The 24,969-nt window shown below is 41.1% G+C and overlaps 1 protein-coding gene across 3 annotated transcripts in view; it reads right to left on the reverse strand.

Annotated features, from left to right (window-relative positions):
* Positions 1–1,623: 1,623 nt before the first annotated feature.
* Positions 1,624–24,969, reverse strand: part of IQGAP1 (IQ motif containing GTPase activating protein 1) — a 55,655-nt gene continuing 32,309 nt past the window's right edge. For all 3 annotated transcript variants that reach the window (XM_066328082.1, XM_066328080.1, XM_066328081.1), the window contains exons 17-38: positions 24,749–24,910; positions 24,238–24,380; positions 23,724–23,894; positions 21,220–21,303; positions 21,050–21,121; positions 20,888–20,957; positions 19,919–20,127; positions 18,767–18,922; positions 18,389–18,552; positions 17,393–17,617; positions 16,050–16,190; positions 15,877–15,961; positions 13,351–13,583; positions 12,464–12,596; positions 12,019–12,121; positions 10,467–10,602; positions 9,105–9,192; positions 8,474–8,686; positions 7,203–7,369; positions 5,404–5,526; positions 4,388–4,496; positions 1,624–2,862 (exon numbers count right to left, since the gene is read on the reverse strand). In XM_066328082.1, the coding sequence (XP_066184179.1) occupies positions 2,749–2,862; positions 4,388–4,496; positions 5,404–5,526; positions 7,203–7,369; positions 8,474–8,686; positions 9,105–9,192; positions 10,467–10,602; positions 12,019–12,121; positions 12,464–12,596; positions 13,351–13,583; positions 15,877–15,961; positions 16,050–16,190; positions 17,393–17,617; positions 18,389–18,552; positions 18,767–18,922; positions 19,919–20,127; positions 20,888–20,957; positions 21,050–21,121; positions 21,220–21,303; positions 23,724–23,894; positions 24,238–24,380; positions 24,749–24,910 (3,101 nt within the window). In that variant the 3' untranslated portion in view covers positions 1,624–2,748. The remainder of the gene's footprint in view (positions 2,863–4,387; positions 4,497–5,403; positions 5,527–7,202; positions 7,370–8,473; positions 8,687–9,104; positions 9,193–10,466; positions 10,603–12,018; positions 12,122–12,463; positions 12,597–13,350; positions 13,584–15,876; positions 15,962–16,049; positions 16,191–17,392; positions 17,618–18,388; positions 18,553–18,766; positions 18,923–19,918; positions 20,128–20,887; positions 20,958–21,049; positions 21,122–21,219; positions 21,304–23,723; positions 23,895–24,237; positions 24,381–24,748; positions 24,911–24,969) is intronic.

A 24,969-nucleotide genomic window follows, 5' to 3' on the forward strand; every position in this document is an offset into this window, starting at 1 on the left:
CCGCAGGCCCGGCTCCCGCCCGTCCTCCCGTCCTCGCTGGAACCTCCCATATAGGGCTAGGCCCGCTCAGCGGATACCCCCCATACAGTTCACTAGCACCGCCCGACACTGCCGGGGCTACGACTTTCCCCACATCACACTGGGGGCTCCCCGAGGAGGGTCGGGGCTGGGGGTTAGGGGCGCTCCCAACCCAGCCCCGCCCCCCAGCCCCCGCGGGGATGCGCAGCCGCTCCCCGCTCCGGCTCCTCCGAGGCCACCGCAACACCCTGGGCAGAGCACCGTCCGCCTCCCTCAGCCCGTGGCCACATTCCCCCGTGGAATGAGAGAGAGAGGCTGGATCGCCGCAAGTGGGAGGAGTCGCTCCGGGCTGAGTTCGGGGCCTGAGTTATTATTTTTAAAACAACTTTAAATTATTTTTCAGTATATAAATAAATGCGTTTTCTCTATTACACCCATACTTGCAGGTTTTTAAATATTTTTTTAACATCTCTGCCATAAATTTTTGGGCTGTAACTCCCCTTTTCAGGGGGGGGACCCTACATGACTACGCCTATTCTCCACTCACCTGCTTCCCCAGTGAAATGGGGGTGTCACAAATGACACATCATCACCATTCCCAGACTCCTCCCACTCATCCTTTTTATTCACTCCCAAAGAAGGTACAAAATGAATGCCACTGCCCTGGACAGGAGCATGTTGCCTAAATAATGCCGCTTACATGTGTATATACGCCCTCCCAAAAAGGGGGGCTCTACTAGAAAAATAAAGGGAAGAGCAACCCCCAAAATAGATTAAGTCCCCCCCGCCCACCTCCTGTTCCACTGTCTGGCACCCTGCCACGCAGCTCAAAAGGGCAGGGTGCTCAAGGACAGTGTCTCCCACTCAAGCTTGGCTATGCCACGGTCCCCCAGTCTCCACTGACTCTGGACTCACCCCTCAGGTAGCCCTCGCTGCCACACCCAGAGGGCACCCACTGGAAAAAGAGGCATGAGCCCTCAGACACAGGGCTGCTCCTCACCCCAGCATGCTGAACAACCTCGGCAGTTGCCCTCCAACCTGCTTCTGCCCAGGAAAAGACAGCAAGGAGAGCTCGCTCAGTCCTTCCAGTGAGAGCTTGGGCCGCAGGAACACGGGGAGGGAAAAGGCAACCAAACCAAAAACCAACCAAGACCCCCTGCAAAAAAACCAAGGCAAGTCCTTTATGCCATTTCAAAACTCTTTGTCAGATTTCAGTGGAAATCCAGTTCTGATCTGTTCATGTTTCAGACGATCTTTCTTGGGCTTGGTAAACAATTTTTGTTATAGGGTCGGACAACACATACACCAACACTAGAGTATGTTTAAATACAGTCTAAACACCAGCAAGCTTACATATTTCCTTGCAAGAGAACTGCAGGAAAGTTAAACTCAGTGACACAGCCATTCCAAATACAAGGAGTGTGTTTCATGAGAAGAAAGATCTAAGCTGAAAAAACTGCCTCAGTGTAGATCAAACAGTTCATTTAAATGCTGAACAGTAACCTGAACAAGCAGGCCAACTTGAAATTTGCAGGAGATATGTCCCTTAAAAAAAGTTAAGAAAAACTGGGGGAACAGCTGAAGCAAATGAATGTAAAGGTCAGGTTATTTTTTAAGAGTGACCGCATTTTTATTGGATATAGCAGAACAGCCAGCACCACCACCACTGTGAAAAAGCACAGACAAAACTCCCATGAAATAGTAAAAGAAATGGGAACTTCAGTGTAGCTACACAAAATTACCTTTTTAAAAATCTATTTGAGATGGGCTAATCTAATTTGAGATGGGCTCTACCTACAGACTTGTCCAAGGAAGAAAACTAACATTTCTTGCATCAGACACAGATACATAGAACATCGTTCTAAACTGGAAAAAAGTGAATTTTACATTTCAAATGCTTTGCAAGCAACATTGAAAGTTAATGCATCACAAGGCATTTTTTCAGCTACTCTCCCCCTCCACAAAAATATTTTTATGTCTAAGCCCTAGCAAATACATTCCACAGTCCCTCAATTTAAGGTGGCACCTGTAAATTACTGCAGTGTGATAAACAGACGCAAATCAAGAAAAATGAGACACTAAAGCTACTATATGTGGCTGTAGTACATAATCACACGTGATACAGTTCAGTGAAACAGTTCAATAACTATTCATGATGCTTACTTATCACCCTGACTGCAGTAGTTCTAATCTTAGCAACTGGCCGCTGCCACCTCTACCAATGCAGGCTTGCAAATAAACGAGTAACCTTGACCATGTTTTATATTGGCCATCACCGCTGTAGAATAACTGGAGTCCAAATACCACCTGCAACCTTTTTTTGGCTCTCAGGAAGAGGCTAAAAGACCTCTCTACAGTGCCAGGTTTCCCTTTGCACAGGCAACAAGAATTCAAGCCTCATAAAGCACATGATTAGGCAAATTAAGCATTCGGATGGCCTAAGTATACTCTAATATTAGTTTAATTCCCATACCCATGTAAAAAATACATTCTAAAATAACTCTTTATAGGGGATCTTCGAAGTTGAACATTATAAATAAACAAGACACCAACTCCCTGAAGACTCAATCAGGGCTGTCAATTCCCAAGATGTTCTTAGTCCTCCTTCATGATACATTTGATTCAATTAGCACATGGTGGGAATACACTGATACATCACTACATTATAAAAAGTTGTACGTGCAGGTTTCTATCCATCTACACTTTCACAAACTTGCTGGCAGAGGTCGGTTACTTCCCATAAAATTTCTTATTCAGAAGAAAGATCAGAAGATTGACGTTCACTTTTGCTCTGTCAAACAACTTCATGACAGCAACACCTTCATACTGCAGCTGCAAGAGATCCTGCCAAAGAGAGTATCTTAATGAATGAGGAATCCTCAAGAGCTTACAGGGAATATAAAAGACCCAGTAGGACAGTAGGATCTTATGGAATATCAATGAAAAAGCACACAGCGTAAGACAGAAAAGCGAGAGACTCATTAAAGAGCCACTCTTACTGGGTAAAAAATAGTCATTCTAAGGCATTTAAGATTTAAGCAGTGGGTTTTAGAAAAAAACAATTACAAAAGAGAGCACAAATAGAAGACCATTCTAAGTAATCCAAGTTTCAGATCTAGCCATCTCCAGCCTTGTCATATGCACAGTAGCCATAAAGTTGCTGTAACATCTAGAACATTTAGGCTTTCTATGTGCCTAATTCTATCATGGACCCATGAAACATCACAATATTCCAGAGTGTCCCTTTCTGAAAGCTTTAGTTGCCACGGATCTCAGGGAAGTGGCTTATAGCACTTCAATCTAGTGCACAAAGAGAAACGGCATCTCAGTCACTTTGCATACGATGTCGATTCGGTCTCTCAGGTCTTTATGCAGGCAGTATTTCTAGTTATACTTTGCTCTGTCAGCAATGCACCTGCACTGATTTCTTTTCACCGATTAAATTCTGCAGGTAACGAGGCTGGTAGGTGTGGGCATGTGGGTGGACACGTGTGATGTTTATCCCGTTGCCGTCCTCTGACAACATCTGCTTTATCTGCAAAGCACTGCTACGAAGGCACAGTGGTATAGTAAACCGTGTGCCTGAGAAGCAAGTAACCTTGGGTAGCCCCCATGAACCAACAAGTTCATGACCAGCTCTGACGGATTAGGACCGGGACAAACTAGGGGAGTCCTCAAAGCAAACGAAAGGTGTGAGACAGCTGTCCGTCCCAGCAGCCAGTTAGGTGGCATGGATGCAATGCAAGGTGCTCCTACACACGATCTGTTTTAAGAGACTGAGGCTTCTGCTAACTAACAAATTCAATGAAGACCAAGATGGACAGGGGGTGGACAAAGAAGTGGAAGAAAGGGACAGAGACACCAGGTGTAACATTACCGGCATGAGAAAAAAAAACAGGGAACGGTTTGGGAAAAGTTCAGTCAGCACGCCTATTCTGGTTGCCTAAGCAAAGGCTGACACCTAAGAAGGATACATAAGAACTGCAAAGAAACGGCTAAGTATAGGGTAGCAGAAAGAATACTGATACATAATGACTGGCTGAAGCCATCAGCGCAAGGTGACTGCTGCCACAGACTCCCAAGCTCTCTGCTGTAGCAGGAAATGGTTGAAAAGGCAAGTGCTTGTATTGTGTGTGTATGTGTACACATAATTAAGAACACAGACCAATATCAGGCTTTCGTTAGCGAAGAAACAAAAAGCAGTTTGGATTCCCCGTACATGTTGCATCTGTTTTGCCTACAACAGATGGGTTATTTTTGAGAGCATTTTTCAAGCTGTTTAGGCAAAAAACATGTCATTGCTACTGTGATGAAGAGTCTGGCAAGGGGAACTTACTTACATGACACTATTAAACAGGACAGTTCTTACCTGATAATGTAACATAAAGGTTTCCATCTGTACACCCATGAATTTTGCTTTAACCTCAAAATCTCCTACTTCTTCCGTTGGACTGATTTCAAAAATCACGTTTTTAAACCTGTGAAATTTGTGAAATGAAAAATCACATGGAGGGAACATATGAGATGAAACGTGAAGATAAATTTCTAAGAATTCTATTCTTAACTCTTTAATCTATTATCCCCATTTGAAATGAGCCCATAAAATCTAAGCAGACTCAATGCAATATTGAATGGAATGTTCAGTGTAACAGATCCTACATGTGGTAAATCAAATCTTCACATAAGCGTAGCAGGACACAGGGTAATTTAATTTAGCTTGCACAATCTAAGCAGTCTACTTTATGCTGCACATTCATGCCTCAATGAATGCACCGAGTACAAGTATGATTCAGAGTTGAAAAACGTCTAGTAACAGCCAGCTTCTCCATATTCCACACAACACATGACAGCTTCTCAAAGCTAGCAGACTACAGCTGGAGAAACCCAAGCTAGCATTAAGCTGATTTTTCAACAATGAAAGCTATTAACCATAATAACAATTTACCCAAGGAGGTACCCTTCCATAACTGCGGGGGTGACAGAGGGGCTGGGGGAAAGCTGATGTCATGTTTAAATCACATTGCACTTCTCAGTCACAGAATTGCTTTGCTTCAACCAGAAAAAGAGAACTGAAGAGTGACCACTATGCAAGGCTTCTTGGCCCTAGGGATGCTACCACAGGTCATCGCAACAACTTCTTCAGCTTTAATAGCTAACAACACTACAACACCAGCCCTAACAACACTAGAGCACCAACAACACTAGAATTCCAAGAACAAAACTGCAAGACACTGTGACACAACCTCAAACAGATTTCAAAATTTCTGGTCCTCAACTAGCAGGACCTAGACTAGTTCTAAGAAAAAGGTAAGAATTCAGCATACCTATTTTCCTTTTCCTCCAAAAAGCTTATTTAGCTCTAAAGACTTCTAAAAAGATACTCACTGGTTACTTTGCAGGTCCTCAATCTCTAAAAGCACTCCCTTCTCATGAAGCCGAGCTGCTGTGTATTTCAGAGAAATCTTTTTACTGTTTTTGCCTTTCATCTCTCGAGGTTTCTTGGAGACTCTGGGGAAAAAAGACAAACTAAAAGAATTAGAAAGTCACTCAAACAAGTAAAGACATTTTGAGCAGTAAATTTTCAGTCCTATTTGAAAGAGGCGATAGAATCAGCACAGCTAATGAACTATGACTAATGATAGACAATGATGTACTTCTACTAGTCAGTTTACCTACAGAACACTTGTAACTCAGATCAGATCTTGAATTTTCTACTATTTAGCAATAAATTTAAACAGGAAAATAATAATAGTAATAATAATAGTAGTAATAAACAAAACCCAAACAAAATCCAACCGAAAACCCAACCAACCAACCAACAGAAACTCCCCAAAAAATCCCATCCAAAACATAACCATATGGTACTTCCTTAAAACCAGTATCATCTCTCATTCAGCAAGATGGGGTCTAATGATAACTGACAGGGAGAAAGCTGAGACTACTCAAAAACTTGCTTTTCATTCTGCAAATGAAAAGGGCTCACATTCTCACATGTGACTAAAGAAGACAACATTCCCCCTCCCCCCCAAAAATCTGAATTGCCTAGCACTATAACAGCTGACTTCATTTGGCATACAAGGGTCAATTTGTGATCAAGGGCTTCCTTGCAGGTAACTATGTTATTTTCATATTCTGTTCTTATGAAAGATGACAGGACAGACTGCCTGAGCAGCAAGTGCATATATGGGCAACAAGCTTAAAAACCACTGCACTCTGCACTCTCTTCTCCCAAAGGGTCCAAAAAGTCTTTCAAGTTTGTCTTTTTGACCCAATTCACGGCAAGGATGTCTCCCTGTATTTTCTTACTGCTGCTGAGACCCTTTTGCTAAAGCTATTGCTGTGGGAAAGAATTTGGATGAGGAGCTTTCAGCAGATAGCATTACAGTTCCTCTTGGCAACACGTGCTTTCTTATAGGAAGTACTTCTAGGACCACGGGACAATGTGATGCAGGTCATCAGGTTAAAGACCATCTAAGGAACCTGAAAGTGTGCAAGTCCATGGACCCTGATGTGATGTGTCTCTGGGTCCTCAGGAAATCAGTGGAGGAAGTGGCTAAGCCACTATCCATCATACATGAGAAAATGTGGCAAGTCCAATGAAGATCCTACCAATTGGAAAAGGAAAATAAGAAAGATGCAGTCTGTCTCACCTCTCTGACTGGCAAAATCCTCCTGGAAACTATGCTAAAATACATGGAAAACAAGGAGGTAATTGGTGACAGCCAATATACCTTCACTCAGCTGCCTGGCCAATTTGGTGACCTGCCACGACGGGGTTAATACACCATTTCTGGATGAGGGGAAAATGACGGAGAATCATCTACCTGTATTTGTGAAAAGCATTCAACAATGCTCCACACAACATCCTTCAGTGCCTAAACTGAAGACACATGGATGTGATAGATGGACCACTCAATGGATAAGGATTCAACTGGATAGTCACACTCGAAGAACTGCAGTCAACAGCTTCCCTATGAGCGTGGTGAGGCCTCAGGACAAGTTGCCCTGGGAAGCCGTGGCTGCCCCATCCCAGAACTGTTCCAGCCCAGGCTGGATGGGGCTTGGAGCAACCCGGTCTAGTGGAAGGTTTCCCTAGCCATGGCAGGGCGGTGGGAACTAGATGGTTGTTAAAGTTCCCCTCAAACCCAAACCATTCTAGGGTTCTACGGTTCCAAGATACTTACTTGCCCTTGCTGGCCAAGTTATCCAAGCAGGTCTTTATGTAACTTTTGTAATAATCTACTTGTTCTCCATAAAAAGTAGCTTTGGAGTTCAAGGCACTGTATGTCTGCTGCAGCTTCACTAGCTCCGCCTTTCTTCTCTGACGGTATCTTCGCTGATTTCTGATATCCTACACAGCAGAGAAAGACAGGCAGAGACTTAACAGTCATTTGAGCTTTCCAGGTACTCAGTCCCAGAGCCACTGAGTACTTGAAATGTTACTATTGAAATGGTACTGAGTACCATTTGCTTTTGCTTAGTCTTGCTTCATGGTACAGGCTTGAGCACTCATTTTCACTTGCCCCAGTTTAAGTGTCACTGCTTATTCTCTGTGATGACTATTTTTAAAGCTAATCAACTCTACACGGCAGTACGCTTGCACCTTTTGTGGCTTTCTCAAACTTCAGTTCTGTCCTAGTTGCGATGACTAGAGTCGGCACTGAAAGCCCATAATATAAAAGCATCAATTCTGCCAACACCAGGTAGGGAAAGTACCTTACAAATCAAGCACTACAACCATAGCAGCACACAGATGTCATTGTTTTTCTTTGTTAGTCTGACTCTAAACATCACTTGCCTTAATATCTAAACAAGAGAACACTACATTAATTGACTGCTACTTTAATTTGTGACACATTTATAGCACAATTAATTCTTATCAGATCCTTAAAGGTGATTATTTAGTTGGTTTACTTACATAATATTTCCCAAAGAGTTTTACGGTAAACAATGTGATATAAAATATACTGTCACTGTAGCAATGTACAACAGTACTGGATCTCTTTTCCAAGTCTTTCACAGCCACTCCCCTTATTGTTTAGGTATTCTTTAACAGGCACATTTAAATAAAAATAACAGGATGTCTTTGAGTTACGAGCAAAGCTTCCTTGTATGAATAGGCTTGTTGAGGCACTTAAATTAGTGAAATAATTAGTGAAATAGAGCAGAAAAAGACGTCACACGCTAGGACTTCCCTTCCAAGCCGTTAGGTATTTTTCTTAAAGTACCTGAGAACCTGGCAATGCGGTCATTTGAGAGAACAGAAAAGTAGGATAAAAACAAAGGACTTCACCACGTACCAAGAGGTGGAAATGCTGCAACAAAATGTATGATTTTTCTCCATAAATTAGCTACTAAAAACCTTACTCTCCTCCTGAAAACTCATGCCAGTTTCAAAAAGCTGCAAACTGGGAAAAATCCACTATGATTACTAGGGAACCATCAAATGGTATACCTTTGCAATGTCATTGATTAGTTCCTGGTATTTATTTTCAGCATTCAGTGGCCCCAGCTCTGTCAACTTCTTCAGGCCTGCTTTGATTTTTTCTTTTTTTTCTTGGAGATTCAAGTTGCCATCTTCCTTTCCAGAGACAGATTTTTTCATCTTATCAGGAGTTTTAGCATCACGAATGGCCCGTTTCTGCATAGCTCTATGATGCTCTGCTTCCTAGGAGAAGAAAATACTGCAAGTTCATAAGCAGATCATTTTAAGGCAACAAAAAGAAGCAGAAACGGATTGTCTGATCTCTGGCATAACACAGGATAAAGAGTTTTGCTATGTGATTTCAGTACTGATTCGAATGAATGCGTTTTGATGAACACCTTCTACACGTGGGAACCAGGAGAAGCCCGCCTATCATCTCAAATGGTCTTCTACATAAACAGTTTCTAGCAACTACTGCAGGAATAAGATTCACACGTACAATTTACTTCCATTGTAAATCCTCCTGATTATCATTACATCCCTGCTCCATCATCAGTGAATACAGCTTCACTGCAATACATGAACGGAGAGTTCCATACATATGCAGATATATCTAAATGGATGATGACTTCCTAGTCTAAACAGACAAACAGCATCATACTTGCTCTGAGGTAGCTGATGTTTCCAAAATTTCAGTCAGCGTCTCCCCTGGCTGGAAGCGGATTACATCAACAATTAAACGTTTTGTGCTGCAAAGATATCAAGGAGAATAGGAGAAAAAATGTTAAACAGAAAGATCTTTAATACTCTTCTGTTGTGCAACAATACTAATGTTAATGATTTATCACTGGATGAGCACCCAGGTAGTCATAGGCTAAACCAGACCAAAACCCTGAGAAGCACTTTACTTTTTGTTCAGTGCATTATTGGAAACCGGTTCCACGAAAGGTTCCTCTCTGTAATATGCACAACTTGCTCCCCAAAACTCCCACAAACAGCAAGGACGCTGCCCATGTATTACAAGGTAGCCCCAGCACTGCCATGTGGATCACAGAAACTGCATTCAAGGTGAGAGATAAAGCAGGTAGTACCACAACTCATATGTGCAACTAGAAAGGCTCTATAATATTATCCATCCATAAGCACGCTTCAGCGATCTGTAAGAGGTATGAAGACACTCTGAAGGATTATTTTCTTATAGGAGACAAGCTAGGGCTCAACTCCAGTCTCGTGATACACAGGGTCATTCCTTGATTTGAGCTGAGATTTAATCACAGTCGGTGTCCACTCTGAAACTGTCCTTAAGCTGCACAATAAAACCAAACAGCATCTCTGCAGTCAGGCTGGAACTATTCTTGGAATCACACGAACTGCTTAACATACGCACCTTCCTCAGCATCTACAACTTAAATTACTACCAGTGCAGCTGGTAAATCTTTACTTTTGAAATCAATGTCACCTTTGTCTGGTGGATAGCAAAATACTGATGTATCTTTTAAGAAGTCTGGTTAAAGTTCTTTTTTGAGACAAAATTTTCTTGTGGGAGATCATTTGACTGCCTAGGCCAAGTACATGCTGACCAAAGATTTTTTAATTAAAACTATATAGCATCTGAGCAGAAATGCATCAGAGAAGGTAAACATGCATTTGAATGTCTGGTCACTGCTCTGTGCATACTCAACTACAGGGATTTGCTAATAACTAGCCAAGAGTCACTATCAGTAACAAGTTTTCCAGAATAAAGATTCTGGCAATAATAAAATCCCTGACAGTCCATTGCTCTCTTTCCATTAGGGTAGTAAGACCTATGCCTCTCAAAAAGGCTATCAGTGTTCATCAATTAGAAGTCATGCCACAGCATGGAAAAGGACATGGCTACAATCTCAGTGTATTTAGAGTAACAGTCCCTGTACATTTTTTTAAATTATGCTTTAATTCTCTTATTTTCATATGCACATTAAGTGTTAAAGTTCCAGTTGCTCCTTCTTTTGAGTAACATACCAGGCAGTTACCCCCTACTTACTTCAACAGAATTGTCCTTGCATCCATCTCTGCATTCTCATCACCAGGAACATCAAATTTATTAGTGAGTGTGAGAGAAACCTCAGTCTTTGCTAGCATTTCCCTGTTGGGGTCATTAACATTGCCAGAACCTTCCCCTGCCAAGCAGAGAGAATTTATAGATTACATCACATTCTTTATCTTCTTGGTAATTTTCCCCTACATAACAAATCACAGAAAAACTTGACTATTTTCACTATCAAAAGGACATGTCAAAACCCAAATCAACTTTTAAAGACATCATCTTGACTATATTACAGACGTTTTCATAACAAATCTGAGGGAATACACTGGCCAGAATAGCACCACAAAATCACTACTTCGCGTGCCTTAAAGATTTACGCGTATTCCACGCTGTATCTCAGTATCACATGGAAAGAGCGGCTGAACTGCCAAAAGTACTTCAGCAACAAAAATGTGATGATGCCCGTATGTCCATGTCCTCATTAAAATGAATGCATCAAGCTAAGAGGAAAGCCCTTGTTAGCAACCAAGCCTGTTATCATCTCTTAAACAAAGTAAGCTATCCCATCAAAAATAAATTTTCTTGCTATAATTGCATACAAAATTTCACCAGAACAATTACCCCCATTTTTTAAAGGGCTGCAGAAAGATTTACCACTGATATATTAGCCACAGTACACAGGAGAAATGAAATGGTGAAGGAGGGAAAGTTCTAGCTAAGCCCATGGTCTATGCTTGTTCAGATAATGCTTCTTACATTCTATTCTTTGCCAGGGCTTGGAAGAAAATGTGCTTGCAATCACTCCTTTAGAAGGTTCCAACCTTTCTCGTCAAGCAATTTCAAGGTGTTTGCTGTCAGAGCATCCTCTCCAAAAAGTGTGCCTGGTTTGCCTCCCTCCCCCCTGCTAGACTAGAAACTTCAAATAACTGCAATATAGAAACCAACAAAGGAGAAAAACTTGTGCATCTTTCCAGCATGTTATGTCCTGAAGCAGTAAACTGTGGCTCAGGTTTCCAGAAGAGTTTCACAGAACAGTAGTGTTAGTTCCTTCTTCCTCCAACTGGAAGAAGATAGAATTCTATTTTTCTTATGGAAAAGAAACTCTCAAGGAGACGGAAAATGTTACTTGTCCACACGCCAAAGACTTAAAGGAAAACATGCCATTTAATACATTTATTACCACACACTGAAAGGAACACCTAAAAATCTCCAGAAAGGAGAAGAGATCTTTGCAAACAAGCTGGAACACAGACAAGCACACAGAAATGGCTCCAGTGTAATGGAACAAAGAATATACGTCAATATCCATCTGTCTTCTAGAAACTTCTAGAGTGGGATGAGGCGAGGTGGGTGGGGAGAAGAGAAAGAACCTCTGTTTTTTTCTAGGGCAATAAATTATGCAAAGAAAAGATACTGCAACAAATCTGCTGCTTCTTTTTAGAGCACAGCCTCACAAAGGACCTGTGATGATTTCTTACTGTTCCTTTACTGCACTTTAGGTCATTTAAGGTAATACCACATATTACTTTAGCAGAACAAACTAGACCACCTATTAAGGATTCAATTGTAGGAACCTCTCCGAGATCATCCAGCAGCTCATGAATTGGATCATTGTGCTCAGGAGCAATTGCATCTTGATGGTCTAAGAGCAACTAGATGAACAGAAAAAGAATTATATTTTAACGGTATATCCTTTTCTAAACAGTAAAATTTCATTTCTTCAGGCTAGTATCTTTTAGAAAAAAGTCACTGAACTCCAAAGCAGCAATGCTGACATTCAGAACTCTGCCAATATGACATACTTAAATGCTTTCCAAAGAAACTTAGTGAAGCCGAAACTAAATTACTTAACTCAATAAATCAACAAGCTCTCACAAACTACAATCATGATAACTTTCAGCCTTGTATTAGGTACCTTTGCGTTTCAGACAGAAGCAGCATTTTCTTTGCAAACACTGGCTTACAAAAAGCAGCTATGACTAATGTATACTTACAGTGTGCGTATTGATGATTTCACCAATAGAAATATAAATTACTGGTTTAGTGAGAGTCACCAAGTCTGAATATTCATCAATATTAAATTTATCCTGCAATTCAGGAACCTCACAGGCAGCCTGAAAAAAACGTCTTTAGAAAAAAGAAGGAGAGAACAGTCAGTATGACTCTGAGAGTCACGTGCTATGTCAAGAGTATTACTTCCCCATGACGATCAAAAGCATAGCCTCTTCTCTTTAAACTATGGCATACTACAGTTTGTCAGCTTTAGTTTAACACATCAGAAGCAACCTAGTAAATTCAATCATTGATACTGGCCATGTTGACATTCACTCATTTTCAGAATTGACAGAACTTCAGTGACCTCGTTCTCCTGCCCCCACTGCATTATCATCTTTTGCCCTCAACTACCTCTGGTTACCTTTTTTCCAAAATACAGGAGACATAAGATGACAATTCTTGAACAAAAGCTTACTTCAACTACAGGAATAGCTAAATGCCAACCTGCTTTATCCCTGATCACCACTAGATTCTCATGTGGAACCAGCGTTCACATAGGACAAAAGAATGTATGTCCATTCTGGTTGTCTATGTCCAAAGGACCATAATAAGTTCATGCAAAAGCTACCTTTATCCTGGACACTCAAAACTCTTGACTTTGCAATTTCATTAACATACAAGGCATTGATCATAAATTCCAGGTACACATTTTATCTGCCATTGTTACTGATGCTTGTGGCAGCCTGGAGTGAAATCTCTTCTTTTTAACAGACTGTATATTTGACGGAGACAGAATTTTCCATATTCTAAATTTACTGTTTTCCCTTTTTATTTCCAACGTCACCCTCTGCGAAACTTCCCAGCTTAATTAGCTATGGTCTTCTACCTGAATTTCTGGTATGACTGCAATAGGTATTCATTAATGATGCTTAGATGAGCATTGTCTCCCATGAACATCTTATTGGATGCAGCATGCTGTAACATCTTTGCAATGGAACCGAGGTTTCTGCGTTGATCTGTCGTCAGCTGACCTCCAGCTGAAAGGTCGATGATGTCAAATGCATCTGGCGCAACAATGGCTGGATTCATGTAACGATAATAGAGTAAGTTGCCAACAATCTGGGAAAGAGAGAAGAAGTACATCAATAAACAACAGTACAGGACCCAACTGAATTTTATTGAAACTACTCTGTGTTTTGCCAGTTTATTTCCTTGTAAGCCTCTTTCCTCTTTCCAAAGGTTCTGCTGCATAGAAGCACGTGCCATCCCCAAAATCTATGGTATATATTAAAAAAACAAACAAACAAACAAACAAACAGAAACAAACTAAAAACAAACAAAAACCCAAACAAACAAAAAAAACCTACAACAACAACAACAACAAAACCCCCCCCACACACAAAAAAAAATGCCAGAGTGAGGTCAACACAGAGAAAGTCTGAGCAATTCCAGTCACAGGACAACACAGCAGCAGATATTCCCATGCATAAAGACTTAGAACTCCAACTTAAAAAATGTATGGAGAGGAGATACAAGTTACCAATGAACTATTGATATGAGCATGAGACAGTCTGTTAGGAAAATTAAATGCAATTGAGTTAGCCTAACAGAAGGCAGAATGACCATGGTATAGAGGAATCTAAAATAAAGTTTCAGTATGGAACAAGAGCTGATTTTTAAAGAAGCATGCAGCATCGGCTGCCATCTCTGACAAAGCAAAAATAAGGAGGAAGAATGGCACACCAGGAAGTTAAACTGAGGAAATTCCTTTCCATTTCTTGCCCGAAGTCCTTTTCTCTTCCAGAATAAAAGCTTTCTTCTATAAGCCAGCAACAAATTTAGGCACAGATCCCTAGTTAGTGAGAAACCATTTAATCCAGAATTAAGAAAATCAGAAGTACAGAAAACAAATGGTATTTGGTACTTCACAAATCCAATTTACCTAGTCAAATGTGAGCAGCAGTACATTTCAAGGAACTACAAATAGAGATTATCACATCATCCATATGCTCACAATATTCTTCTAACCTGTATTGGAAATTTTGCCAAAAGTAATTCTAGCAATGAAAAGCTATTAACCTACTATGCTGATTTAAAGCAAAAATTCTCTCACCACATGCTCGTTTGCAGAAGGCCAGATCACTGAATCTTGGCTTCACTTGCTTGCCACATGACTTAAATGCATGGAAGAGATTGGGGTCTGAACAAACAGTGGAAAACACTGAGAAAAAAACCTAGCCATCGCTAAGCAGTCCCCGAAATTAATAACTGGTTTCAGTGAGGTCACGTTTTGACAAGCGTTTCATGCAAGCCTCTGATGTACTCTCACATATTGTGCCATGGGATGTTACCATTCTGCTGACCATTAACAGTCAAAACGTTTGCTGGCAGTAAAAAGAATAAAACATCCATGAAAGAAGGTGAATTAATGACATTTGAACTTGCGAGGCAAAAAGAACAGTATATCATATGGCTATCTTCGATTGCTAAAAAACAAAATTCTACGAGTACCTATTGCACACAACTGCAGTTTTGATTTTCATGTGGACAGTTACATTGTTTCCATGAGGATTAACAAAACCTGCAGTTTTCCACCTAAATTTACAGATGGAAGAAATTAATTCACCTCCACAGAAAGAACGATGTCTCAGAATGGGAAAGCACAGAACTAGAAGAGAGAAGAAAACAGCATTCAGATTGATAATTATTTTGTAATGAAGCAGAGGCAGAGAAGCTTTAAGAGACGTCATGAAGTATTCTAATAACCAAACTATATTGTATTACAAAGTAAAGCATTCATGGGCATAAATTCACAAATTACCAAAAGACATGAAACCAAAGAAATTTCAGTGAAAACCCCAACACTGTAGTCAACTAAGTGCAACTAATATTAGGATCCTTTTAGTTCTCCAAAGCAACTGAAATGCAAAATACAAAACTGACTAGGCATCATGGGAAGTGACTCTACATACTGCTGTCAAAATATCCTAGTGTGTTACAGATTAGGAATTAGGATTAGGAATATCAGAATTCTTCTGCATACAGACTTTTAAACTCGTCTCTTTAAGGAAGGAGCAGCGGGGCTGTGATTACACTAGTTAACCCACGGTTTACTTTATAGGAGCAACAGTAAACCCCAAGTCAAGAAACCTAAAGGCCCAAATGCCCAAGATACTAAAAGTGGAACAGTAGCACCAGGATACCTCCACCTAAATAATATACGACATCTCAAGCTACGTGCATGAAACTAACAGCAATAGCCTGACGTGAAATATTTTGTCTGTAGAGGTAAATGAATAGGTTTACACATGCGCTCCTCTCCACACATACACCTAACAAGAGAGAAGAATGAGGTGCGCTTGCCACAGCCCATCTGCCTGACAATTATTCACAAAAGTGTGTAGATCCTCACCTTCAAAAGCTCATCCTCGCCAGCATCAGGAAACTTGTCATGCAGGGAATCTTTTAGGACCTTGGCAATGAAACGCATTCCATAACTAAGAGGAAGAAAAGGTCAAATAAGACTGCTGCAAGCATGAAGACATCAGCAACTTCTCAGGGACAACACTGGCACATCAGACTCACGGGATTTTGTCCACTGAACTAATAATGGCAGACAGGAACTTGTCTGTTACTGTCCTCATGTTTCTGATTGAGGCATCCAGGCGTGTCCTCACCTCTTCATGACTCAGGGCCTGCTCAGGCGTAACATCATACGGCAGTTTACTATTTGAAAAAGTCAGACATATAAAGGAGATTATTACTCAAACTAGTACACTTCAAGAAAGTACAGCCTGACACAGAAGCATGCTCATATTCACTTCACTGCCAAAAGCTATGCACTGCCTTTAATTAACCTGTTTGGCACCATCGGAGCTGAAATTCTTTCGCTTTTACCTCCTTTACTTTCCCTTGCAATGGCCATGGAGAGAAAGACCCAGCTAACTCAAAACTGAATCTTTTTTACAGCATGCACACTAGGAAAAAAAGCACCATTCGTAACACATAGTGGTACTTCGGACTGAAAACTGGTGAAAACAAAAGCTTGCATTTGGGTATTAAGAAGATAAAAACTTGGATGCAAGCAGAAGCTAGAGCAGCACCCATAAAATCACTATCATATGCTGCTGAAGGAATAGGTTTTTTTCAATCAGCTGAAACTATGGCATAGTATTCCAGTGAACACAGATAGATGAAGCTGGTAATTCATAAAGGTGTATCCTAAATCTCATGTACAGAGACTAATCTGAACACACTTCTTCACTTGCAGTTTTAGGATGTCCAGAATTTTGCATAAGGCGTGCAAAGGTGTATGACTGCAGATTGCTTTCGATATGGAGGAATTCATCTGTATGGCTTTTCCCTTTTGTTTTTAAGTACGTTAAAAAACCGCAGTAACACAACAAAATCAAGTTCTAGCAAATCACTACTGCTGAAGAAAAAGAAACTAGAACGACACAAAATCACACAGCTCAATACAATTGTCATTAGTCGCCGATATCAATTAGAAAGATGTTAGGACCAAGAGAACTGCAATGTGACACTTTCTGCCAGCAAGAGTAGCTTTGTGTGCTTGTGAAAAGTATCCTGTTCACACAGGCCATACATGACATGAACATGGACTGACGTGGAAGCGATTCCCAAATACATTTTCTTACTATGCGTTCTTTTACGTTAGAGGGCATCTCATAGCTAACTATCAACTTAACATAGGAAAACACCAAAGAGCATTTCTTCTTCCATCACATAATGACATTCCTGTTCAATACTCACAGCACCATAACCAGAATATGAATTTTAGAACTCTCAGATGAAAGCTCTCTTGACAACACATGTAGTGGAGCCAAGGATGGTTTTGAATGATTAACTAAACAATGCAAAGCAGCTAAGCAATATTTAGAAAAATACAGTATTAACAGGTCCCGTACCTGGCCTCTCCCGTTTGAGATTCCATCTGGTTAACCCAAGACTTGTAAATATCCACAGGATCAGTTTTGATATTAAGTGACTTGTCATCAATGATCTCCTTCACAACTGGTGCAAGGATCTGCCTCAGGGCATTCTGACCACGGGCCCCACGATTGAAACTTACCACCATTTTAATAACAGTAGGATTCCCAGTCACAATTTCATGTATCTGGTCTACTTTTGATCTGAAGAAGAAAGAATCTATATGAAATTTGAGGTATGCATACCCGGTCACTGCCTACAATTCCCTGGACTACTGTTCCAAGCATGACTCAGAGGTGGGCAGGGGCAGGGAGGGGAAACACATGGTTTTTCAAGTTATTTGTTTCATGGCATATATCATCTTCATATTTAAAAAGCATTCTCAAAAATGCTTAAGGGAAGTTCCTCAAAAATTTCATTGCATATTCTTCACAGCAAGTTGTGCCACTCTGCATTGTAAAGAACTGACAACATGGAATGCTGAGCTCCTAAGGCCTAACCAATCCAACAAAACAGGTCTGAGGACAGCCAGAGTTTCTAACATTGACAGGAAATAGAAATGCCAAACAATGGAGATTTCAGACTCATCAGCTTTTGGAAATCCAGAGAAATCAGATTTAGCTCTCTTCCTGGCTTGTAAAGAATGAGTTTGCAGTTTGTGTGATATATTTAAAATGAGACATCAAAGAATTGAGATGACACTGAATTTTAGCATTACTTCCCATCAGATCAAAAGCAGCTGCCACGTTGAGCAGTGAAATCTTGATTGAAGTGAAAAGCCCTCATCTTCAATGGACATACTTGATTCTTCTTTTATAGATTACATTAACAGATATGGAAGGGGAAGAGGACAATGAATGGACAGATTAGCATTATCTGCATATAAGCACTAGACTTAACATGAAAATGGCCTCAATTCTAGGAACTTCCAAAACTGATTTAACAGCAAGAATGTGCCGTAGGCTACCACATACTTGATCTCTTCCTGCAGTGCTGTTTGGAAAAGTCGCAACAACAGGTATTCTTCTCTTTGATTGGATGCATAGTTATACAGCGTGAAGATGACAGAATCCATGAATTTCGTGGATTTGTTTTGAGGCATCTGAAAGATCAGCTTGGCCAAGTAGGTCGGGTTAGTCTACAAGAACAAGAAAAATTATTTAGTGTGCATGACCCCGCTGGTGTCGCTAAAAACTAAGATGGCTCAAAACAGTTGCTGGTTGGACTTTATCTTAAAGGTCTTTTCCGACCTTACTGCTTATATGACAACTACAGTGCATAAGCAAACACTGTGCTAAGACATATAACCTTCCATGACAAAAGGTTACCGAGCAGCATAAGAAGTTGCATACCTGAAGCAGGTAGAACAAATGCTGATAGGCTTCCAACTTTTCTCTCTTTTCTTTGCTCAGTGCTTTCAAACCTCCCCTTTGTTTGTTCAGCATCATCATGTCAGACAGCTGTTCCTTGTTCTTCTTGGTAAGTTTTTTGCTATGAGAAACAACATCCTGGAAAGAAAGAACAGGCACAGATTTTACTCAGAGAAGTTTCTAACAAGCAATACTGGAAAACAGTTGCATCCAAGCCACTTCTCTTGGACATGGAAATGCAGTGTCAAGGAATGCCTGGGGCTATAAAAATGAAGCATTATTTGCTATAGCAGCAGTTTCTTCAACTGCAAGTACATATTCTGCTTTGTTCCTGGCTGTGAATTTATCTGAAACCCTAGAAGGGTTAGTCACTCCTGGCAGCAATAACTATCAGAGATGGTAGCATTCTGAAGACACTTGGAAATGTTTTCCTTTTTTAAACTGGGCTTACAGTTTCAAAATACTGTTCCGTATTTATCTAGCTCACCACCTCCACACACTCTGACAGCAATGGTGCTTTTCACTGCAAGCATCAGCCCAACCACTGCAGCTTCCTTCTAAGACAAATTTAACTACACCAGTTGAGATTTTGCACTCAGAGAAGCCTAGTGTAACAAATCCAGGACCGCATGAAAAGCTGACCAGTACTTCAGCTTGAAGAAAAAACAATGATGTATCAGCAAGAGCCTTTTTTGGGGGGTGGGGAGTAGGGGGAGGAAATTAATCACACCAGCCAAGCTTAGAGGGGACTTCCTTTAATCAACAAGCAACCAAGTGGCCAAAGTATGCCTCCTGCCTCCAAAATCACCCCCCCAGCTGCAAGCTTGTGGTATGCAACAAAAAAGAGTCTCAAAGTCTTTAAATGCAAAACCTGTCACATTCATTAGATCAAGATAGTCTTGCTGCCTTTTTTAGCTTCAGGACTTGTTTCTTCTCCTCCTACGGTTTTCTTTCTAGGGATACATACTAAGTTAGTGGAATGGACTAAGAACATACTGAGAGTAAATACTTAGTCTGGGGAAACATTTTTCACTGGGCCTGACCAACTGATATCTGAGGCCAAGAGCTTTCCATGCTAACTACCACTGGGCTCAATTCAATGTGTAGCTGGTCTCCCAACAACACATTTCTTACCTGCAATGTAATTTTGTTTTTCACTAGCAAACCAATTTTGATGTCCATGAGATTGAGGTCATTTTCCAGTTGCTGATTGGATCGGATCAAGGTTACAACTTCTTCACGCAGTTTCATTAGCTCAAGCTCCTCCTGAAAATCTTGGTCACTCTGGTCAAGCAAGTGGACAAATTTCCGAACCACAGCCATAGGTGGGTTTTCAGCATTAACTAAGAATGGGCAAGAAAATTGACAACACTAGGGGACGGCAAACAGAAGTAAATATATGCCTTATCTATGTTTAAATAGCCCATCAAGGAGCACCCCAGAGCCAAATTAGTACTGTCATGTCTAAACAGTGCCAGACATTCTGATTTTCCCATTTTGAGAAAATTGTAAGAGAAATAAATCAAGAACAAAGTCAGCAGTAGCAGAGTAGTCCACACTGTCAGAGCTAACTGCAAAGCTATAGTTCTACTTTTCTGCAGAAACAAACCCAAAAAACATCTAGAATCAAGTTCTCCTTCTGCCTCAAGAACTACTTACTCCCTGCACTGCCCTATCAACTTTGTCCTTACTGCTCCTCAAAACTGCCTAGATGTTATAGGTCACACAGCCAGCGTCACATTGGTTGATAAAGAGCTTGACATCACCCAGCAATGTGCACTTGTAGCACAGAAAGCCAACTGCATCCCGGGCTCCATCAAAAGCAATGTGGTCAGGAGGTCAAGACAGGTGATTCTCCTCCACCATTCCACTCTCCTGAGACCACACCTGGAGTAGTGTATTTAGCTCTAGGGCCCCCAACATAATAAGAAGGATGTGGACCTGCAGGACCAAGTCCAGAGGAGGACTACAAAGATGATCGGGGGTTGGAGCATCTCTCCTATGGAGACAGGCAGAGAGTGATGGGGAATCCCTCCTGAGTGTATGATCCCTCACAAACAGAGATTCGAGGCACACCAGTTTTATCCTCTCGGCAATACTTACTGAGGGTTTTGTAGTCTTCTCGTGCTTTGTTTGCTCGAATAAAGGCTTGAATTTTTACAACATCATTTATCTAGGATTTAAGACACAAAAAAGCATTTGACATCATTCTGGGAAGAGTACCAGAGCAAGGTACGGAATACATTTAACAAGATAGCCTCTTACATGGTTTCTGAAATACTGCAGACGATCTCTGTAACGTCTTCTGGCTTGATACATCCTGGTCATTGATTGAATCTGTTGAAGGGTAATCAAAACACTCAGATAGAAACCTTACCTACAAAGTTCATTACCCCAAAGGTTTACCAAGAAAGTCAGCAGGGAACGTGCACTACCTTTACTACTTGGTCCTTTTGCGCACGTAGGTAATCCAAACGGATTTGATATGCCTTCCTTTGCTTGTAGCCACGCCATTGAGACTGAAAACAAAACAAGCACACTCAGTTTACTTTTCTAATTAAACAGAAGTAATTACAAATCTGAGCTTCTTTGTGTTCCTCAGCTTTCAAATGCCCTCTTGGCCAAATGAAACATGAAGACATGCTTGTCTTATCAAGAGATAGTTAATACTTCACACAGCGCATTTTCCAACTGCAATCACCAGAGACTTGAAGTTACCCCATGAAGAGCCTGGGCCTTCAGAAGCATAATTAGAGTGAAGGATACAGTGAAACAGTCAAGTTGACAGAAACTGCTCTACATGAGGATGATGCCTTAGCTGCTGCTGCTGGTGAGAACAACAAGGTAATATTTTAAGCCTTCCCAGCCAACCCACTGTCATTGACACTTGGGAAGGGAAGTCAGGCAAAGGGTTGGACTACACTTAAAAGGGAGAGAGTGTTATTTTAATGAGCTGGGAGTGGCTGCGGTGGTTTTGTTAAATATACAGGCAGAGTATGTGCTACTTAGGCAGAAACAAATAGACATATACTGCTGAAATAGTAAAACAGTAACAGGGTGCAAAGCAACTATTCCATTTGTACGCATTTCAGTTACAACACTACAGAAATAATTTTTTTGTTGCTGTCCCGTAAATGCACCCAGTTTCATGCTGAATTAACCTACCGTCTCTTTCAGGCCCTCAATTCTCCAAATCCCTGGACAAATATGAAGATAAACATGTGAGGTGGCTTGGCCAGAAAGTGATTTTTCAGGAATTTACAGCTTGACAAACCAATTAAAAAGGGATACAAGTACATGAACACACAGGCTTAAAAATCAGGAAATCCTGGGAAACAGCCCTTTTCCTTCCTGCCTTGGAATAGGTGCAAGGGGTAGGGGAGGTTGCTGCTCATCTCTGCCAAGGCCCCGACTGCAGCTCTGGGCACGGCTGCGCTGGCCCGGCTCTTCCATGGGCCCCTCCTGGGGCCTGCATGCGGCCCGGCACGGCTCTCCTTTTTTCCTGGCTGGCTCCGGGTCCATTCTGAGACCGAGGGGTGGAGGGGGAGGCATCCATCAGCCTACCTAACTACTGAGATCCTGGCTGCCATTTCTGAGCCTCCCCCATTGGCATGGCTTTGAAAGCCTAGAGGCTGCCACCTGGCAAACATCAGATGACTACCGCAGGCCTGGGGAAAAGAAATTAATTCCTTCTTTCACTAAATGAAACTTCCGGAGGACTAATCCTTCTCTCAGTAAGGAGAAAAGAGACAGAGTGAATGTGAAGACACAGCATGAAGTCAGTGAAGAGAGTGTGAAAGTCCTAAGTGGGACAAAGGAATGACGAGTTGCTTCATCAGCTCGACTTCTCTTGTGAAACCATGGAGAATGGGTTAAATTTCCTGTAACATATGAATGCTGTTTGGGGAGGATGCATGACTCCAGTTAAAAGTTGTGTACTGATATAATTGAGTTTTAATTGAGAATTTTGTACAGAGAAAGAGAAAGTGATACGAAGCCCTTTGGTCCAAGGGAAAAAGGAGATCTCTAGTTTTTGAGACGAAGGTGATTTTAGAGATAGAGGAAGAGAATCTTTGTTTTATACTAGAAGAGGCATCCTTAAACAGTATCCCTAATAAGCTGATACGCACGTATCAGCCATGGGAAAGGCTGCTAATGCGTGAGACTTCAGTTTGCAGAGGTTTCTTTCAGGCGGCTGCAGATGTATGACATGGGAGCCACCAGACGACTGTTTCTATTGTGGCGATGTCTCCATGGGACTCTTAAGAGAGATTCCTCTCCCAAAGAACCGATGAAAATTTATTTTTTAAATGGTGAAACTGACTGATAAGCACAGGTTTCTCTCTATGTTGTTTGTTAAAAAGTGAACAGTTTGTGGGGGAGGAAGAGTCTTTTGAAAATTTCATTTCGATTCTTACTTTCCTCTTTAGTGTGTGTTAATAAATCTATCTTTGCACCTTTAATTTAGGCCTGCTTGACTTCTTCCTCCTAATCCTATCTCACAGCAGAAAAGAAACTCAAACCATCACAGCATTCTACTTAAGAATACTGAAAACCATGTTGTTTCTCTTGAATTCATGACAAATCACAGCAGCAATGCATCTCACGGTATTATCACCATGAACACATACAACACGCTTCATATTGCCTTATTCCCAGAACACTGAAACGTGTAAAAAATAATTGGTAAAGCTTCCTCAAATAAATTTTTTTCTCTCCAATTCTGTGCGACCATTGGATTAATTATATATGACACCTAAAAGCAAATAATATACCAAAACTCGCTGGTAGAAGGAAATGTTTTTAGATAATTTACAATACAAGGCAAAGACAATTGTGTGTTCTAACTACCTGAAATGAACAGAAACTGTCAACAAGCTTGTGTACAGAAAACAACTGCAAAGTACAAGTTCTAAACAGAATTAAAGGGTATCACTACCTGTATGCAAGTGATTGCTGGGACCTGCTTCTTCAAAAAATTCATTCTTGAGTTGAATTCCTGGCGAACAAGAAACCCTCGACAGCAAGCCTGAAGTCTCACAATCAGGTTCTCATTTGCAAGCCACAACTGTTCTCGGTTGTACGCCGCAGTGACTCCGGATATGGTGCTCTGATTTAATGTTACGATAGGAAGAGGAGACAGAAAAAGAAAATGACAATACAAGAAGATGTTATATCAGCTTTCCACATTTTGCTTAAAAGACACTCCAAAGTTGTCTTTCAAAAAACAGCAACATCATGGTCCTGTACTCTTTTAGTGACAGGATAAATTTTTCTGAAATAGGACATGGAGCTGTGACGCACAATCTCATGATGTCTAGTCAATCAAATGGGTTACTAAGCTTCTTAACATGACTATGGCATTGAAGCATACCATCTTAGAGCTGCATTAAGGGTGGGAATGGTAAGAACATTAACTTTTCAGAGAAAGAACATGTGCTAATCTACTCTACCTGTATCTCTTCCCGCGACAGCTGAGTGTCATTTTGCACAAATTCTGCTGGCTCATCCCATCCTCCCTCTTTGGTCCGCAGGTTATGATAATAATGATAGCCTCCTCTCACCCAGTGTTTCACCCACTCGCTGCCATTGCCCCCTAAGAGCAGAAACTGCAGTTAGAAGTCTGAAAATCTGACAAGTGTCTTACCTTTCACACATACCAATGTTACAACCAGGAAATCTATTTTACAGATTCTTCTTCCTCCAAGCAAGGAAAGGAATGTTTCTGAGCCCCTAATGACCTCAAATGAGAGCTACCTAAACACAACACATTCTACAAGTGGAGAACATTATACTATTCACACATTCTTTTTTGAAAAAAAAAAACCCTAATTTCAAAAAGCATCCACAGCTGCCATCTACAACACAAGATTTCTTCCCAGGGGCTTTTTTTACCTCTGGCTCCAATTCCATGTACAATAACTTTGCATTTATTTCACTAACAGTTATCTACTTAAGGTGTACCTGCTGCCCTTTTCTTGACTTCCGACAGTTCTTGCTGGTACGTCTCAGCACATTCTGGAGTGACTCCGTACAGCCCAACATCAGGTGAACGCAAGGCACTCAGGGTCTGGCTAACATCACCATGATCTACTGCTTCATTAATGGCCAGAATTCCTATGGAGACTTGGATAACACCAGGAAGCAGGTTAGCTCAATGGCTCAGTAGCTCATAGCAAGCACAG

Source organism: Sylvia atricapilla, chromosome 13 (assembly GCF_009819655.1).
Source record: "Sylvia atricapilla isolate bSylAtr1 chromosome 13, bSylAtr1.pri, whole genome shotgun sequence".
Taxonomy (NCBI): domain Eukaryota; kingdom Metazoa; phylum Chordata; class Aves; order Passeriformes; family Sylviidae; genus Sylvia; species Sylvia atricapilla.